The 21,139-nt window shown below is 35.0% G+C and overlaps 1 protein-coding gene across 2 annotated transcripts in view; it reads left to right on the forward strand.

Moving 5' to 3' along the window:
* The window catches only part of IntS2 (integrator complex subunit 2), a 72,853-nt gene that overhangs the window by 38,303 nt on the left and 13,411 nt on the right, over positions 1–21,139 (forward strand). For both annotated transcript variants that reach the window (XM_069835081.1, XM_069835083.1), the window contains 4 exons: positions 459–677; positions 1,647–1,790; positions 8,921–9,073; positions 15,971–16,145. In XM_069835081.1, the coding sequence (XP_069691182.1) occupies positions 459–677; positions 1,647–1,790; positions 8,921–9,073; positions 15,971–16,145 (691 nt within the window). The remainder of the gene's footprint in view (positions 1–458; positions 678–1,646; positions 1,791–8,920; positions 9,074–15,970; positions 16,146–21,139) is intronic.

Here is a 21,139-nt window from a genome sequence, read left to right on the forward strand (position 1 = left end):
AGTAATTGAAAATTGCTTTGCAAATGGAAAACTAATCTTTTTTTCATTTAAATAGTAGGGCACTGACCTGGAGACTTATAATTTTTTTTAAACTAGTAAAGAAAATCTAGGTTAGTATAAATATTGTGCCTGCCATTAATTTTATTATGAATCAGCTCTATTGTCAATAGCATTTTTCTTTATATCTGAGAGAATAATAAAGACATGGCGAAATGACAGCAGAGAAAACGACAATGATTACATAGAATGTGTTCCAGCATCATCCTTTACCTAGATATTTAGTGCAGAAAACCTGTACATAAACATTTAGTTAATGATACGTCAGTTTCGTCTGAAAAATGTGCAGCTTCTGTACTTTGTGCCTTAGTTCCACGCTATTATTCTATCACTTTCTTTTCTTAGTATTCGATTATGACTTTCTGTTACTGAAGTCTTAAACATTGTTATTACTTTTTCAGAAATGGAAGAACCTCCAGCAGTATTATCTTCCCCATCGCTTACTTCCCAGTTGCTGTTATTATATTATCTACTGTTGTATGAGGATGTGAGACTGGCTAATACACATAGTTACGTGCAAGCAGGTCGGAAAGTTAAAAGTTACTCAACTGAATTCTTGTCCGAGTTGCCTATTAAGTACCTACTGCAACAAGCACAGAAGGATCAGCAGAGTTATGCAGGTTTGTATGCAATTAGCATTTCTTCTTTTCATTTCGTATTCTTGCTTATCCTTTTCTTGTTAACAGTCTCTTTTTTCCTTTCTTTATTCTTTTCTCTGTTTTCATTTCCTTAATAGTCCTTTTCTTACGCCACATCCAATTTCAGAGAGTCTTATAGGTTACTTGTCCCATGGTGTTGGTCTTGAAGATATAATAATGGTGTAGTAGGAGTCAAGCACATTTAGACAGATGCCTGGAGTATTGGTTTTTTGTACTGGTGAGTTCAAATTTATATGTTGTGAATTAAGATTGTATTGGACTCTGTATTCCCTGCTTCAGTTCCACAATTTTATAATGTGTGTGTTCATAATCATCATTCTTATTAATGCAGAGAGCTACGGAAATTATTACATTTTAATATACAGTACCGATATTTCCAAGAGACCAAGTCAGTGGTATTCATATGGGAAAACTCCCATGGGTAAAATAACTACTGGCAGTCTCACTTAGTGCTGATGCCTAAGTAATTAGGAAGGGAATGCTTTAGTCAGTTTTGTTTCTATATTAATATGCGAATCATTTAATTTTCAGTTTCTTTCTGTGGTATTATTATGGATAAATGTGGAAATGGTGGTAGAAAAATGAGATTACAAAAAAAGTGCCTTAACACCATCTTTTTATATTAGGAATTTTATGTTCTCCAAGACATACAGCATCATAAATCTTGTTTTTCGGCATGAAAATTGATGAATACATTAGATTTTGGTGTTTAGCGACATGAAATTAAATGCTTACATTTCATTGATACCTTAATAATAAGATTAAACTACTTTTTAGTGGTTGCCTTTTATTCATGTTTTAAAAAAAATTCGGTATTGCCATTGTCTCCATTCTAAACCTTTTCTCTCCATGGCATGCAGTTCCTCTGCATCATGTTATATGGGCTCTTCCTCCTCTTCTCCTACCTTCATAAATATATTTATATTACAGGATTGTTCTCGCCACTTCTGCGTTTACTTGCAATGCATTTTCCTCATCTTTCTCTGGTTGATGATTGGCTGGAAGAAGAAATGGTGATGCATATGGGGAGCCATCGTGATAAAACACCTGTCACTGAAGCCGCCATTATTGAAGGTAAATAAATGGTAACAGTTTATGACAAGTAAAATTTGCAGTAGTGTATACACATACTGAAATTCTATTCAGTATTCTTCATCGATTTTATAGACAAATTTTTTTATTCTATTTTTACAGTTACAGACTATTTCCGCATATATCATTCTGAATATTCGTAATTTGAATATGAGTTTCAAAAGAAAATTGATCTAGTGTAATTTTCACCTGTTTTTCTTGTACAGATACGGAAATAAAATTTGGAGCTCCCTTATTGTACTGTATTAAGTTTCGCTCACAACATGCTGCACATGTGCAGTAAACAAGAGCCTCTGTATATATGCTAGCTACTTGTGGACAATTGTACGAAATTGTTGCCTACATACAGGTGAACTCCTATCAATACTCGCTTTAGATTTCAATTCCATATCTGTACATAGTGTATATATGGAAAAACATGTTAAAGATATTTCTTAAAATACATTGAAACCTAGTAGGTATTTACATTTGTCCAAAGTCTCCACAGGAATGTTGTAAATTGCAGGAAAGTGTGAATTTCAGGTACTGAATACTGTACTATAAGTTCAATAGAACCTTATCTTAAACTTGTAATTACTCTCTACTTAATAAAACTGCTTGTATATTGTCGAGAACAATCAGTGTGTATTCGTAATCACTGTTCTGAAGGATACCTATTCTCTGTTGTTTCTAGAGTAAGTTATTTCAGTTGTTTATAGGATCTTCCTATTTGTTTTATATTTTCTAGTAGATTTAGGTGAGCATTGTATGTTGTGTACTCTAATGGATATACTGGTGTAATTGAATTTTTGTTTCTACTTCTAATGGGATGTTCAATTCTTCCAAATATTTGTTTATTTAATTTATCGGATCTTGTGTTCTACAGGTTGACTTTTCATATGGTTTTACCTGAGGTTTGATCTTTAATTGATTTTGCTTATAGGAATGTGGTGGCAGTTGGTTGATTTCTTATTTAATTACATAGTGGAGTCTTTGTACAGAGCTGAAGAACTTAGATGGAGGTTCTTTCGTCTCCTCGTATGGTGAATCTGAGTAGTTTTATGTTTTTCACAAATTTTTGTAGATGACTGTTCTTGGCAGTGATGATTACTTCACTGCAGCAAGTGATAACTGGTCTGATATACAATACATTTTGTAGTTTTTGTTCATTGTGTTTTGAGTGTTACCCCATTTGGTACCTGTCAGTCTTTTCAATTTAGTATCCTATTAATTAGTTGCTTGTTGGACATGGTTTTCAATGTAGTTGTCCAGAGAAATTTGTTGTTCATTGTAATACCAAGTCATATGATATTCTCGTTTTTCTGGATTATCCATATTGAATAGAAAAGTATTAACAGCTTGTTTTCTGAATACAGTAAAACTTCATTTATAAGTTCCTCGCATATATGTTTTTCACACTTGTACCATTTTTTCTGAAGTCCCGGCAAAATTCCTATACTTTTCATGTTAATTTATTTCAGTTATATGTTTCATTTTTATACGTTTTTCGCACTTACAAGATCGCATTTTAAACCCCGAAAGGTACAAAACTTCATTTATAACCTCTAATTAAATTTTGCTCGAAATTAGGTTCGCTGAGAAAATGTAAGAACACAAAAATACCTTATTTGTGCCATCGAATATAATGCATACACCAATTTTTTAATCCTAAAATCCAGAAAAAAAACTGGTGAATGTAATATGCACCTGTGATAAAAACTACTCAAGATAAAATTATATTAACAAGACATGTTATAAAGGCACTCCCTTATCTCTAGCCAAGAGGACTATAATCTCCCTTCCTTCTAACTATACATCACATTCATTCTCATTTGCTGTATCAAAACTGGAACTTCCGGTCAACAAGTCTGGGTTGGTGTCAGAACATTGATTGATAATGATTTATGTCATAGCCCGCTCCTATACAGTACTATTATGCTCTACCAGCTTGGCAATACATACCTCTCTGTGTTGTTGTACATAGTTTCTTTTTCCTCTGCTGTGGCACTGATCACCGACTGTTCTTCAGAGTCCATGGATGTGGATATCCACGGACTCTGCTGTTCCTCCTCGCGGTCTGCTGCTATAAACATAACACCTTGCGACCAAGAGGTTTTGAGTTTAAATATTTCGGCCTTTCAAAAGCGTTAGTTTGAACAAATGCCATACGTTTTAACACTGTAGACAAAAAGTATTTACATACACCACCTGCTAGAATTGTTGAATGATCTTGCGATTCACAGTGTTCACACACAGCAGTGAAAAACTTATTTAATTCTGGTATTAAATATGATTGTAAATGTTTCCTGACACCACACAACGGCAAGTATCTCACAGCATTCTCTACAAATTCTGAAGTAATAGCTAACACATTTACAAAAGAAGTTGTGGGATAATACAAACTATTTCCACTAACATCGTGCTTGTAAATTAAATCCATAAGAACTGAACTGCAGGAAGAAGATATAGCAATTACATTTCTGCATAAATGGCACTTCACGTCAGCTAATAGTTTCTTTAGCACGTATCTGCCAACATAGGTTATTGAAGAAAGCCTGATATTGTCTATGTTGGAATTTGTAAATAAATAAAAAGTAATATTTTTCCTACCTTCATGAAAATTGCATGGTAAAATTATATAGACATTTTAAAACTACTTGTATCATAATTGCAGTTGCAATAGTTTTAAAGAATAAAATTACAATTGCATAAAAAATTAACACAATGAATTTTCATTTTAGAAACTAAATGTTATAACTTACGTTGGGTTTCTTCCAAGCCAGTCAGAATTTTTACTACATGATCAGGCAATGTACTTGATGCGCCATTGTTTTCCTCAGTCTCTGTGGTCTTGGGAAAACTGTCATTATTCCATACAGAGAGTGACCTATTTGTACATCAACATTTGTTGAAAATGGTATAGAAATTAAGCCAGTTTTCAAAATTTTGTTCATACTAAAAGTCACTGCTCTGCAATCTAGCATATCGTTGCCACTTGCTGTCTGACGTAAGCCATTAAAAATAATTCTATGGGATCTGAATTAAAAGATCTTGTCAGGACAAAATTAAACTCACCATTTAACAAATAGTGTACAAACTTTACGGTGGAAGCTGTTGTAAGGATCAATGCTTCGAAAATCTCATTTGTTAGAAATTGTTTTTCAGATTTCTGACTCTCCCTTTTTATGCTATCCAAATACAGAGGGAACTCATTTTTCAACCAGTTCAGTCTTTCATTGTCAATAGAAAAATAGTGCATTTTGTCTGGATTTCTAATGCGACTATGGTGTGTTGTGCTGTAACATTGTGGAGGGTAAATCACTGTAAAATGTTTTCCATATAAGCTATTGTCGCCCCAGAAGATGAAAAGGCCTCAGCTTTAGAATGCACATGTGGATTATCTTTCAGAAATTTTAAAGCAGATATTACTTTGGGGGAAAAAACTTCCTTGGCTCTTCTCACATTCATTTTTTCAAAATTTGTAAGGTCTACATGCTTCCTTGATAGAAAATGAATGGGTGTGAATGTTTGCAGTTCTTGAATTTCATACAATTTCTTTACATAGTCTCCAGTTATAATTTGATGACCATTGAACATAATTTTTTCCAAAAAAAAAGGTATCTCAAATTTTTCAAAATTGGTCAAAAGCAAGAAAGTGAGAGCGCCTGGGACTGGGTGTGGTATGTCAGTCTTTAAACTTCTACTCCCCGAAAATTTTTTTATCATAGTGACGTTCATTTTATGGTTATCCATAACTAAATGGAGGAGAATAAAGCCACACTCTTCTTTGTGATATATGGCAGACATTGTCAGCATATATAACTGGAAGCCAGTAAGCTATTTTGTGAAAAAGTATTCTGCCGGTAATCTATATTTCGTAGATAAACCAGAATGAAGCATAAAAGTCAATTAGCAAGCTTTGGAACCTTTCCTTTCTCTGAATTATTACTGTCATTTGATTTTTAACTAGAATCCAATTTGTTGTCGTACTGGAGTTGCTGCTTAATAGACATTTCATCTTCTACAAGACTACATATCAACTCTGCCTTCTTTAAAGAACTACCTTCTGCAGTAAGTCTTGATTTTATTAATGGGGTTACTCCTGTTTCTAGTAAAACATCTCCAACGAAACGAGAGAGAGTTCGAGTACTAGGAAGTATTAATATGAACTCCCTTGCATATTTATAGCCCGTAGGTGAGCAGTATTGCCATATGATGCATTGTTTTACTGTTTCCTCACTCCAACATGGTGTCTTTTTGTTATAATTTACAATTATATCAAGTAGCAAAATCGTTTTTTTTTAAGTGGTTTTCTTGTGACAGAATACTCTCAAGATTTCTAGGGTATTCGTTATTTTCTAAATACTCTGCCCGGTCTGATAATTTTCTTAAATTCTGGTTGACGTGAGCAAGTTTGTGATTCAGACGTCAAATCTTTGTTTTCAAAGTTCTGTTTCCCTTATCTAGACTTTTTAATTTAGAATCAAAATCCTCATCTGTCTGAATATCAGTAGATTTATATTTCGTGGTATCAGCTATAAAACCTTCTTCCTCTTGCAGACTGTTGCTCCTTTTACGTTTCTTAGTATTTTCTTCCAAATTATGCCACACTATACTGCCTCTTGGTTTTAAAACTGGCGGTACTTTATGTGCAGGATAATTAGGGAATTTACTTGGAAACTACCTCGTTTTAGAACTTTCCTTTTCAAATTCAGTGTATAATCATTTATTGCCATTCACCTTTCTCAGATATTGCGTTGCATAATGATAGAATTTGCTTCTTGTCTTCACCCAAGCATTTCATTAATTCAATGGAGGTTACATCAATTCCTGTTGCTTTTTCCATTCTTCATTTCCTTAAGCACTAGTTCAACTTCTTCGCTTAAAATAGAAAATCCTTTTTCGTCTTTTGATATGGCTTCTTCGTTTTCTGTAGCTAAGTCATCTGGACGATTCCTTGTCTCATATAACTCTTCTACATATTTCGTCCATCTGTTTAGTATTCCTTGTTTGTCTGTTATTTCATTTCTGATATTGTCCTGTATCAACCACATGGATTTCCTGTTCTTATTTGTGAAGTGCAAACATTTTACTTTGCGGTACATTGAATCATATCTTCCTTTTCTCTCTAGATCCTCTATTTCTTCACATTTCTCTTTCATCCAGTCTTCTTTTGCTTTATCAGTTTCTCTTCTTAGTTCGTAGTTTAGTTTCCTGTAGTTTCTTCTACTTTCTTCTGTGTTGATGTTTTTCCATTTGCTTCTCTCAGCCACCGGCGTGGCTCAGTCGGTTAAGGCGCTTGCCTGCCGGTCTGAAGTTGCGTTCGGGCGCGGGTTCGATGCCCACTTGGGCTGATTACCTGGTTGGGTTTTTTCCGAGGTTTTCCCCAACTATAATGTGAATGCAAGGTAACCTAAGGTGAATCCTCGGCCTCATCTCGCCAAATATCATCTCGCTATCACCAATCCCATTGACGCTAAATAACCTAGTAGTTGATACAGAGTCGTTAAATAACCAACTTTTCTTCTCTCCATCTTTTCCAACATTTTCCCTGTGACCCAAGGTTTTTTAATTCTCACACCTTCTGTGTATCCTATTGTTTCTTCTGCTGTTGTCTGTGTACAACTTTTTAAATGAGTTTAGTACTCATTACTATTCTCAGGTGTGAATTCTAATGTAGCAGCTTTCTCTTGAAAATTTACTTCAAATTTTCTTCTGTCCTCTTCGTTTTTCAGTTTTTCCATGTTCAGTTTCGTCACCTGTCTTCCTCTTATCTTCTTCAGTCGAATATCTACTTCGCCTATCAGCAGGACATGATCTGAGTTAATATCTGCTCGGGGTCTTTCCTGTATATAGTCTGTCTGATATCTGCTTTCATCCCTTGGGCATATCCATGTGTATCTTCTTCGTTTATGTTGTTGAAATAATGTATTTCCAACAATCACTGCATTTCTTTTACAGAAATCACCAAATATTCTCCTCTATCATTTCTTTTTCCCAATCCATATTTTTCCAACTGTTCATCCATCTTGTCCTTCTACAACTGTGTTCCAGTCGCCCATTAGGATTACACATGCTCCCTTCTATAGTCTGTCTGATATCTGCTTTCATCCCTTGGGCATATCCATGTGTATCTTCTTCGTTTATGTTGTTGAAATAATGTAGTTCCAACAATCACTGCATTTCTTTTACAGAAATCACCAAATATTCTCCTCTATCATTTCTTTTTCCCAATCCATATTTTCCAACTGTTCATCTATCTTGTCCTTCTACAACTGTGTTCCAGTCGCCCATTAGGATTACACATGCTCCCTTCTTCTCCTTCTCAACTATCTCTTCTATCTTGTCATAGCTTTCTTCCACTTCCTCGTCTGCTACTTCACTATGTGGCATATAAACTTGCACTAGCACTAAGTCCATTTCCTTCCCTTGTAGTCTCACCATTATCATCCGGTCATCTACATAGCGCACTGATATCACTTTATCTTTCACACGTGGTCCCAGTAATACACCAACACATGACTTCCTTTGCACTCACCATTTGAATAAAACAACCTAAATTCATCACTCACCAACTCACTACTATTTTCCCATCTCACTTCTCATATTCCTATCACATCCACTTTGTTTCTTCTCATTTCTTTCTTCAAGTTTTCCAACTTACTGCTTGCAGAAGAGTCCTTACATTCCATGTTCCTATCCTCAATCTTCTTTTCTTCTCTTGATGGGTTGCTTCATAATGTATCCTTCCCCAGCATCTCCCTCCCTGACATCTGAATGGGTGGATAGTTTACATCTGAAATCTTTAACCGTGGAAAGACTCATCATGTCATGTTTACAGTTTTTCTTGGAAAAGATAAATGCAGTAGCTTTCCATTACTTTCTGCATACCACTCTCTCTTTCGCAGCTTAAAAAGCTCCCAGGAAGCCCCAGCGTGGAGGTGAGGAGAGTGGATTTGACTAATTAGGCCCTCTGAACTTCACCGAAATTCACTGCAAGGGTTAAATATCAGTTCTATTGGGGTTTTTGGCCCGATCAGAGACCAGAAAATCCCAATTAGCCTTTGTTCCCCTATACTGGTATGTATCTTTATTATTCGTTGCAATAATTATATTGTATTATTTGTTTGCAGCTTTCAGTCATATGCGGTCTTGTCCTTCAAGAACCGGGCGACTTCTACGTCAGCTCTTGTCTATGCCAGCAACAGATGTATGGCCATTTGCTGAAACAATTATAAAATTTTTCAAATCAATGCTGGATGACAAGGTGCCTCGTTACATTCAAGGTATTAATTTAAACTTTGTGCTAAGTTGTTTTTGTACAAGAGCAATAACTTTTTTCTTTCATATTGTCTCTTGAAATGTAATTTTCTGTTCACATTACGTTGTGAACAACACAGCTCTTAAAATGAAGGTTGTCAAGTTAACACAGGATAATTGCGGGTTATTGTCTACTATTCTGATTGGAAAGTAACTTAAAATAATTATATTTGGCATGTCAGAACTTCGGTATTTTCTGTTTTGTGTTTTCTGTTTGTTTGTTTTGTATATTATGTTAATAGCGTGGATGATAATTAATGCATCAACTTTTCGTTTGTTTGAATATTATGTTAGTAGCATGGATGATAGTTAATGCATCAGCTTTTTGTGCTAGAGAATCAGGTTGATATACTAACAACTTCAAAATTTGTGATAGAAAAAGCTATGTCGCACATTTTTCAGACCATTTCCATTTCTCTTGATAAATATATGTCGTTTTTGCATTCATCACTGTTATAGCAATTAGTCACCCATGAAAAGAAGCAGCTAGATAAACTTATGTAGTTTCTGTGATGTTTCCACATTTTTCACAATCAGTAGCAGAAAAAAAATGAATAAAACCTCGTGGTTTCATTTTATATATCGAGGAGAAGTTCAGAAGAAGGAAATTAGAATTATTCCTAGCATTTTCTTCAGTAAATTATGAAGTAAAATAATGACAATATAAAGCTGAATTTAATTTGAACTTAAATTTCCTGTAGTGATGAATGCAGAATATTGTCAAAATATATGGACTAACTAACATGTTTAATTTTTCATCATTTATTAATTCATCTTTTAGTGCTTTTAAATTTGATACAAAATGCTAAATAAATGTGATAGAGAGTATTAATGCAATTAAACGCGAAATTACAACTCTTCAACTTTGTTCTTAAAAGATACAGGTACCATTTTTCTATTATGTCAATATAATTTATTTTAGAACGTGAAGTTTCTGTGTTGCTCTGATTAGGTACAATGTATTTGTGCTTGATGTAACTGTTTTTAAATACATGAAAGAAGAATGCATGACTGAATGATGTGTGAAATATGTCCATGTCAAGAGTATAAATTGATATTTGTATTCTCTCTTCAGTGTATTTTGTTTCCATAATTAATACTTGACTGAATGGTGCAATTCAAGTGCCTGCCATTAGTTAATAATAATACTTGTTACATGTGAAATTAAGGATGACTATGTGAGAAATTGGAGTCAGTTTCAAGATGCTTTGATTTACAGCAGTGCTTGAGGTGGAATGAAAAAAGAACCGGGATGATTTTCCCCCTGTTAATTCATAGACGTAAGTTATGAAAATATTCTGTGTGATGTACAGTCTGTGTTTCATCTAGACCTACAAACACATTATAGTAGTTTAAATAACATGTGTTAAAATAGTTACACATGCATTACATACTAAGAAGTAATGAGATGATTTTAAGCAATTTCAAAAGGAACCGGGATGCCATTCCGCTGCATCCCACCCCACTTCAAGCCCTGATTTACAGGTATTTTCTGCTTTTGTTACGAGGTCAAAACAAAATTTTCTTGTATCCTGACAATGAAGTAATAGTTTGTACTTATTATTTTAAATGAAGTTCATATCATCGTGCTTTGGGTTTTCACAGTTGTAAATGTAACTTATATATTTTTTGTCCTTTTCACAATGTGACTATGCAAAGTGCTAACAGATTAAGAACAAAACAGTCACTTGATCTTTGATGACTCTTCAAATCCCATATCTTTATTGTGACGACAGTAAAATGAAATATTGAATATTAAAACCAATTTTCTAGTAGTTTTATGGATTTCTAGTCCACCATACCTGAGCTGAGTCCATCCACTCGATTTTTATTGTTGTTAAAGGCAATCATTTTCTCTTATCATTTCCTTTCGCTATTTTGTTTTGCTATACAGGATGTTTAAAAAATACATGACAAAATTTCAGGTTTGGATTCCACACGTGTAGAGGATCAAGAAATTTTATATAAACATAGGTCCAGAAATTGATCATTATTGAGATATCAGTCAATTATTTTATGTTAGTATGTTACTAGCTCCAGTTCAGTTTTACAATGATGCACCATTTTCAATACCTTACAAGAGGTGTTCGAAATGCCCACCCTCTGCCATACTGCAGGCCTCTGCTCATTGTCTCATTGAGGTACGAACATGCTCAAAAATGCCTGTTGTTGTACGTATTGTTTGACAACTCCGCACAATTCTTGCATGAAGTGTTGCTTAATCCTCCAGTATACCAATGACTTTAAATCCCCCACACATAAAAGTTCAACAGGTTTAGATCAGATGATTGTGGAGACCAAGCAATTGGTCCACCCCTACCTACCCAGTTATCAGTAATGTTCATCCAGGTGTTCACAGACATTAAGGATAAAATGTGCAGGGGCATGAAGTACATCTATTGTCGGACTGCTAGTGGAATATCTTCCAACAAATGTGTGATATCTCAATAATTATCAATTTCTGGACCCATTTTTATATAACAGTTTTTGATCCTCTACATTGTGGAATCCAATCTTGAAATTCTACCGTGTATTTTTTAAACATCCTGTATATCAGAACATATTTCTTATACACACTTTCAGTTTGCACCACCACAAGAAAATCTCCTAGATCTTATTCATAACCCTTTCAAGCACATATGCCAATGGTGATCTTGGCCAGCCTCATTAACAATGTTGACACTAGAGAAGAAGGTTGCATGAGAGTTGTAGCTAGTTGAGTTAAAATCTGTTACAGCTCTTCAGCATTGTTTAGAGCACAATATGGACTTAGAATATCCAACATGAAAAGCAATTGTTTCTGAAATAACAAAATGAGGATTACAATACGTCTTTTTTTTTTTTTAACATTATGTTCAGGTGTCCATTATTACTTCGCATATTAAACTATTTTATGTATTATTTAATTTTCTTTCTATCTATTATTATTAGAGTACTAGTTAACATCGTTTGAGTCATTGGCAGATCTTCTGATCCATAGCTGTACTTTGATGTGGGTTCGAATTCCACTTGGACAGTCATCTAGTTGGATTTTTCAAACGTTTTATCCAACTGTAAGCGAATGTCAGGTAATCCTCAGTCTCATTCGCTTTTAACCAATTCTTCTGATGCTAGATAACCTTTCAGTTGATACAGTATCATTATTCATAATTTTCTGCCCAACAGCAGTTCCTTCACTGCAAAACCAACATTCTCCAGTCTTTCCTTTTTTTTCCACCTTCCTCCAGGTCTATGCTTACAATTCATATACCTTAATGTTATTTGTCTTCTGATATATTCTTCTGTCCCGAATTTTTCTCCCGTTCACTATTCCTTCCAGTGCATCTTTCACTAAGCAGTTTTGTCTTAGCCAGTAGGAAGTTTCTTTTAGGCAGTGACCATCCAGTGACCCAGCCATTTTCTTTTTCTCTTCCTGATCAACAGCATTGTTCTTTCTTCATTGACTCTTTCTATCACAAATTCATTCCTTATTCTCTCTGTCCATTTCATACACCCCATTCTTCTCCATATCCACATTCCAAATACTTCTAGTCGTTTCTCTTCACTTCGTCGTAATGTCCATGTTTCTGCCTCATGCAATGCCATACTCAATACAAAGCACTTCACTAGTCTCTTCCTTAATTCTTTTTCCAGAGGTCCGCAGAAGATGCTCCTTTTTCTATTAAAAGCTTCCTTGTCCATTACTATCCTCTTTTTGACTTCTTGGCTGCAGCTCATGTTACTACTCACAGTAAACTCCAAGTATATGAAGCTATGCACTTGTACTTTGTCATTTCGAATTCGCATGTTTACCTTTTTTATTTTTCTTCTGATAACCATGTACAGTTTCCCTAGAAAAGGATGAGACGATTGAATATTCCTAAGTCTCAGATGTAAGACACTGCGCATGATCGGAGACCAGAGCACTGATACACAAGATAACGAATATTGAGTTACTTAAATTCAGGCTATTTGGTTTGTTATGAGCATCGTTCCGAAATTCACTTCAAAAACTGCAAAAAATATGATAATATTACGTAAATAAAAGATAAATATATACATAAATCGTGTAGTTAAATCGACAATGGACCTTCATGACTAGATCGTCACTCCACACAGAAAGGAAAGCTTTCGTGTCGTTTCAATAGCTCAGACGCTAAGACTTCTGCGTCTCGTGTAGAAGAGTGCGAGTTCGATTCCTAGTCTATACAACGATTTTTTTTGTCTAAATAACTTTGAAATAGAGTTTTACAAATTCCTCAGATTGTGTTAATGATCACAGACAGTACAAAATTACAAGTTATAATATTGTAAACGTTAATCTAATGAATGCATTTATACATACACACATACAATGTAAATGCATATATATTAAAAACTAACAATTAAAATGAATTATGTTAATAACCTAGAATTTAGCTGTAGCAATGTGGTGTCATAACTTGGGATTTGTTTACTTAACGTAATTAGATTTAATTTGATTAGTTTCGCAACAATAATTGGACTTCCTGTTATATCCTGTTATTTAAATATTTAATTTAGGGTTGACTTATTAACTCTTACTGTGCAAGATGCCCATTATTTCAATAATTATATATCACGCTAAATAGTCATTGTCTATACTAAAGTATTATCGTCATCCCTCATTTCTCATCGTAATGGCGAACCGACGTGGCATGAGACAGCGAGTTATAGCTCTAGTTGAGGCTGGATATGGGGCTAGATCTGCTGGCCGTTTGGTCGGTGTTCCTGGAAGTACAGCAGCAAAGGGGTTCATCGTTACAAAATTCAGGGGAGGTCGAAAATCGCCCTATTCCATGGGCGTCTGCGGATTTCTTCATTGGAAGAGGATGCTCTCTTATTCGAGACAGTTCGACTGGACCCTTTCGGACTGCTAACGAAATAAGAGCAGCATCTAACTTTCCTGGTTCTTCACAGACTGTGATCAGCAGGTTGAGGAACCGTGGTATTAGGAGCCAGAGGGCTGCGCAAATGGAAATATTGGGGGAAGCACAAGCTGTCAACCATCTTGCCTTCGCTACCAATCGAGTGGATTTCGATTGGAGAAATGTATGATGGTATGCGGACAAGATTTTAAGTTAACGGGTCTCTTTTTGTTTTTTATGATTTTTGTTTCAGGAAGAATACTTTTAACTTCCAAGTAAGATTTATTTATTTTTCGACGAGGTTCAGCCCACTTGTAGACCAAAAAATTGGGCATAAATTATTCCATATTTTTCGACAAATTATACAGTCGAGGAACTCTGAACAAATTAATTACACCTCGATAAAAAAAAGAGTTTTACCTGGGATCGAACACGAAACGTTTCGTTTATACGGTGGAACCGACACGCTTCTATATGAGCTACCGAGACAAGACAGTGACAGCAGCAGTCCAGAATGTAGATCCGATAGCAGGCATTTGCCATTCGGTACAGAGAAGCAATGATATTTTGTTACCCGAGCTATGTTGTGAAATCGTGGCTTTAAATGGCTGTCTTCTTCGTGATCCTTATTCTGATCCCTGTCCTTGTTGTGGTCCTTGTAACAATTCTTGTTCTATTTGTCATGTTACTTATCGTTATACGTCGATATCGAGTGAACCGCGCTGTAGAACTTTAACTTCCGACAACCAAGAATCGTCTCATTCTTTTTAAGGGTAACTGTACTTCGCCTTGTTTGCATTTATCTTTATCCCATACTGCTCACAGGTTATATGTATAATTTATTAAAAAAAAAAAAAACATTATTTTGACGATGTTTTGAACCAAACTTGTTATGGAAAATACACTTCTTTTAAGCCATAAACTTCGGAATTGTTTGTAGTGTGACATTCCTTTGCTTGCCAAACATGAGGGATTATGAGATATTTTGAACATCATCAGGATTTTCTCTGTATATTTTGATAAAATCTAGATCATCTAAGAGGTGTGCATGAGTAAGAACAAAAATTAGAGAGACAGTTTTTGGGGGAATAATTAGATTTTTTGTCTTTCTGAGAAAATTTGAGTTTTAGCAAAATAGCAAGTTTAAAAAATTAATAGTCGAAATGGACTGACAATACCATTGACAGATTGTCAGTTAATTGATCATAAAAGATATGAACACATTTGATAATTAGAATCGCAGGTACAAAGCTTACTTAATATATTGAAATAAAATTGGTATGGTTGGTTAAGGATACCGCTTAGTGGTAAGGTTTTATATCAGGCACTTCACATGCATATGTACACATGCACACTCTATCTCTCTCTCTCTCTCTAATCACATGACAGCTAAAATTGATTTGTACTTACAGAAGCTTATACTTTATTTTCATTGCGTTTGCACTGTATTTTTTTTATTTACTGTTTTGGTCTCTTGCAGTAAAGTCGTTTGAAATTAGTTGATTATGAATATTATTAAACGCTGTACGAAATTAATTGCCAAATAAAGAAATTTAAGATTACTTATTTCTAGTCTGTTAGTATTGTAATTCTTCTAAGCAAAAGAGAAAAGTTAAAGACTAAGTTTTGCGATTTGCTACGAAGAAATAAATTATAGCATGAAGTTATAATTACTTCTAATTTCATGTGCCATTTTATGTTTAGAATAAAGTGGCAAAATGTAACTCTAATATAGATTTTGACCTGTTTTATCACACAGACACTGGCCTCCTCTTCTCTGTTTGGCAGTGTCAGTGAAAAGCAACTCTTCCTGTCAGCTCCTTGATTGTTCAAGGTAACTATGTGCAATTTATCACCAATGGATATAAGAAGTTACCATGGACATGAAAGATAATTTCGCTGCTCATCTCAAAACTGAAATCTGTCTTTCTCATATGCTCATCACATGTACTGTACATTATGAAGTTTGTGTGAATTCAGTGATTGCATGTTTTGCAGAACTGTACAAGCAGGTGTGGTTGCGTCTCAACACGGTGCTTCCCCGCTGTCTGTGGGTCATGTCCATTAATGCCCTGCTCCATGAGTCAGCTGCTGTGAAAAATGTATTCCTTACACAGGAAAACATTGTACTGGATCCCTTGCAGGTGCTGAGATGTGATTCTCGTGTCTTCAGGTTTGTCACTAGGATTTTTGTGTGTGTGTGTGTGTTTTTGCTATGTCAGAGAACTCTGTTTTCATTCTAACGATTATTGTACAAATGTCTTTGCTGTCTCAGTCGAGGATCCACAGAGATGCTTTATTGCAGAGAAAGGAAGGTTGGTGAAACTAGGGATAATTTGTCAGTTTTTCAGAATATAATAGTTTAGTTTATTTTACTCATTAGCTTAGTCAAAAGAAAAAGAAAGGAGAAATTCATTTGTTGTATTTAAAAGAACAGGGTTCATATCTAAGAGTGCTAGAGACATTTCTATATTGTTAGAAACCAAACCAAAGCAATTTAACAGGATTTAATTATTTTTTATTTATTTGGTTGCAGTGCATTACAATGTTGAATAACAAATGACAGCATTGACCTCCGATCAGGACTTAATCAAATCGTATAAAAGAACTGGAAATTCCTTTACATTCAATTGTAACTAACAAATGTTGAAAATGATAATATGAATATATGTTCTTTGTCTTCTTCACTCCTCTTTCTCCCTTATCTCCACTGTATTCTTCTTGTTCATTATTAATACAAATTGAGAACAAAGAGATATATACTATGTTCAAAAATAGAGAATGCTTTTTGTCATCCTCCGATTAATTGGTTAAAAGAAACCCAAATGTGATTACCGTATGTTCTAGAGTGGAGAAAGAGAGAGGGGAATTGGTATCACTGATAGGTTGGCTGATGCATTTATGATGAAACATTGCAAATGAATCTGGTTGATTGATTATTGTTTATTTTGAAAAGTTCTACCTTCAATTGGTTTATGTAGTAAGAGAACGAGATTATGAGAGAAAATATACAGTTAGATTTACTTTGTTCAAAGAGACTGGAAAATAATAGAGGTATGTGGCGCAGCTGAATGGCTAGAACATCAGTTTTCTACTTCGGTAACCTAGGTTCGATTTGTGGTGGACTGACATTTCACAAAATTGCTTCATTATTCATCATCATCATCATCATCATCATCATACAGTGCTACGTAGTTTACTTTCCATGGCACACCAAGGGAATTACTATGGCAGCTTAAAGAATTACTATTTCAGTGTGTTGCCCATAGATTGGGACATGGGGGTGAATAACAGAAGTCAAGTATTGTACCTACCATTGGAGGGAGGGGGAAAGGAAAAAAAAAAACAGGAAAAATTTCTTTCATACGTTTCATATTTATGTAAGCTTACCTTATGTTTGTTGTTTAGTCAACTGTCCGAAGACAGATCTGAACTTCACAAGTGATATGTCCTGTAAAAAAGGGACAGTCCTCATTTTTTACCTAAGTGTCCTGCATCCCTGTAATTTTTGTCAGGACATGCAAAAGTCCCGTATTTTAATCAATCTTTATTTCATAATGTAAAACTCAATAATTTCTCTACAATTTACTGTATTTCATAAGTTAATGTTAAAATTATTGTTTTTATTTGTATAAATGTTTGATTTTGAAATCCGCAAACTTGAACTGTCTATGAAAAGTAGGCTATTGTTAGACAAAAAGATAAGTGCAAAGTACTGTCAAGTGACAAATGAATTAACATAAATAACATTGTTTGAATAGTAATAATGTTTTTTTTTTTTTTTTCTTTTTGGTAAACTCTCTTGTTCCAATCTTTAATACTTTTGCAGTAACTTCTAACTTCAATTTCCATACGAAAAAAAAAGTCGATAGTAAGAGTGTCCCATATTTTCATGAGAAATTTATGGCAGACTTACACTTATGCTTTTTCCACACATACTTTTTTTTCTAAGGTTCTGGCAAAATTTCTATACTTTCCATGTTAGTTTATTTTAGATATGCGTTTTTCGTTCATTCGTTTTTTATTTTAAGCCCCAGGAGATACGAAACATCAGTTGTACATTCTAAATCCATTTTGCTTGAAATTAGGTTTGGCGTGAAAGGCAAACGTGAAATTTCAGTAAGTGTTCATTGTTAAGATGAGGCCTGCTTTGGAATTGGTGGAAATTCGAAACAACCCATGTTTGCCTCTAACAATCTTGTGTCCTTTAATGACACTGTTAATGCTTTAGGAACAGTGAAACATTTCGTAACACATGATGTAGGTGAAAAAATTATGAAAGAGTTATCGCAATTTGAGGGCTGATTTATTCCTTAGGAATAAGTAGTCCAAAATAACTTACTTTTTTGTAAAACAATCACATGTTGTTCAATGAAGATCACCATCTACTGACAAGATTCGAAACTTGAGTTTTCCTTTCATATAAACGTTACCATAAGGTTCTATTTTCAACCATTCATCAGTCACATACAATTGAAATTAGGTACATTCGAGCAGTCCACCCTGTACATACCTTTCTGAAATTCGCCCCCCTCATCCCTTAGCCATGGCGACACTGTGTGCAAGTGAGATAGTAACTATCTTCTTCTCTTTCTAAAATTTTGTAACCTGATTACAATAGGGACCAGTCTGCTGTTATGTTGCAGTTTCTTACTGAGTTTCTAGATGAAACTTGTGTGTTAGTTTGCTAAAGAAAAAAATCAGATTTCAGTGATCTGTGAAAAAAGTGAAAACTCCATTACGTTATAGGCCTATGAGAATTTGAGAAGTAAACTTGGTGAAATGTTTGGATTTAAATTGAGCAATCGTGGAAAAGTGCTTGACAAAAAAAAATTCTCGTTTAGTGATGCAGGAAACATTGTTACTAAATGTAGAGCAGCACTTAATTTGGAGCACGTGAATGCACTCACATGTTTAAAATCATGGATGAAGCAGTATTAACTAAGTGAATCTTCATACTTTGTTTTATTTGTGTTTGTGTCAAAAATCCTTGGAGAATTGACACAATAAATTATAAGCCTACATAATATATATGTTAGTAAATAACTAAAATAGTATTGTTATGTAATACAACGATATACACTGACCGCAGTGGTGGCTCCTGCATGTTTCTTAAGAGGAGGAAAGAAGTTAACAGCGCAAAATGACACCTTCTTGAGAGAAACATGCTACAAATTAGCCTGCATGCATACATGTAAGACCAGGTAGTGTTGGGGCTGGCCTTCCTCCCTTTTGTATAGCATAATCTGTTTTTGTAAACTGAGTTTCCTAAATTGTCCAAAATATAATATGTTTTCATTTCCATTCATTATTGAATAATTGCACAAATTAACAATTACAAGGAAATTCACAACCTCACAGCATTTTTCACGCACACTGTAGCATCACACGTGTTGGAAGAGACCAGCTACTAACACATAACCGGAACTGTTTTACGGAAATGAGAATGAGAAATAATGTTAGGAAAGCGAGAAAACTGCACCCACCCACGTGGTCTGTGTTGTCACATGTACATTTTACAAGTTCAGTATCACATGCTTTTGAAGAATGTCAGTTCATGTAAAGTCATACTACCGTTATTGTTCAAAGCTGCAGGTGGCTGATTAATTTTTTTATGTTAAAAATAATGTAGTTTGCAGTACTTTCAATTTCAAAGATATTTGTGCAAAACTGACAACTTGGCTATTGTCCTGTCTAGTAGACAATGAATGGAAGTGAATTTCAGGGGCCAAAAAGATCTGCGATACTAATGTAGAACTACTTCCTCTTTGTTTTATATAAATCCAACTTCAACTTTCAGATATCCTCGAAAGTTTCAAACCATAAATAGTAGCTTTTATAAAGTGCAATGAATAATATATTTTGTTCTATAATTAAAAAAAATATATATATGGTGTCTTTCACAGCTTTGCATTAAAACTGTTTTTATTGTGCCTCCTCCTAGATGTGTTATAGTCTAATTGAATGCAGCATCGTTAGATGGCAGCGGTAGCGAGCTTGCTGCAAGACCAGTTGGTTTCTATTTCCCGCCCATGTGCTGATTCAGAGAAGGATCTCCTCCCTATCCATTCATTTACTTGCTTTAAAACTCTGCTTCTTTCTTTGGCCGCTAGCGCGCTATTGTCTATGTGTATTAACTGCAGTAAAGGAGGAATGGATTGACATTCCTCCACACAAACAATCTCGCATCCTTCTCACAGTTTTCTAGTAGCACATTAGTGCTCGTCGTTAAAAACTCGATCAACCGAGGTTTTCTTATAGCTGTGAACTTAATAATTATCGGATCTTCCTCGAATTTCAAAGCATATATTTCATTTGGTATTTACTTTCAAAAGAAGAAAAATGTGAGGAGGACGTTCCTCCCTTCCCTCCCCCGAGGAACCGCCACTGACTGACCGGCAAAAAAAAACCGATCACTTGAAAAAAATACTAAAAGTCAAGTTTAAATGTAAATTATGAAGTAATCTCAGAAATAACATAACTGTTATCGTACTAAATTTAAAAATTACACTTTTATGGACTTCTGACATGTAAATTCACGCCTTTCACACCAATAAATCTTCGGTTTATCGTCTAACAACGAAGGAGTGTGTTTCTGTGCTGAACATGTGGGGTAGGTCATCATAAACAAATGAAGAGGTTTTATTGCTTTATTGCTTCCTTTCCTTTTTGAAAATGAATAACAACTGTCGAAAATGGTTTGTTTGCCATTTCATCAATAAATTTAGTTCAGACAATGCCTCTGTCCCCCAAGATGTTGCCAGAGCTGTTGCTGTCATTGATGACGGACACAGCCTCCGTTACGCTGCTGCTAGCATAGGCGCACCATACACCATGGTGCAAGAGGCTGTGAAACGGTTCCGGGAAACACAGAGTTACTCCAGAAGACCAGATTCTGGCAGAAAAAGGAAGACTTCAGCCCGAGAAGATCGATTTCTCGTCAGCCAGGTTCTAAGAAACCGCCATACTACAGCAGTTGAAGCTCGGAATCGACTACAACATGTGCGGGATGTTAATGTGAGTGAGAGGACCGTTCGACGATGCCTTGGAGAACAAAATTTTCAATCACGACGACCTGCTATGGGACCAGATCTGAGCAGAGAGCACCGAGCTGACCGTCTTCAGTTCGCTCGTCAGCACGCCCAATGGACTGTGCAGCAGTGGAGC

The sequence above is a fragment of the Periplaneta americana genome, chromosome 9 (assembly GCF_040183065.1).
Source record: "Periplaneta americana isolate PAMFEO1 chromosome 9, P.americana_PAMFEO1_priV1, whole genome shotgun sequence".
NCBI lineage: Eukaryota > Metazoa > Arthropoda > Insecta > Blattodea > Blattidae > Periplaneta > Periplaneta americana.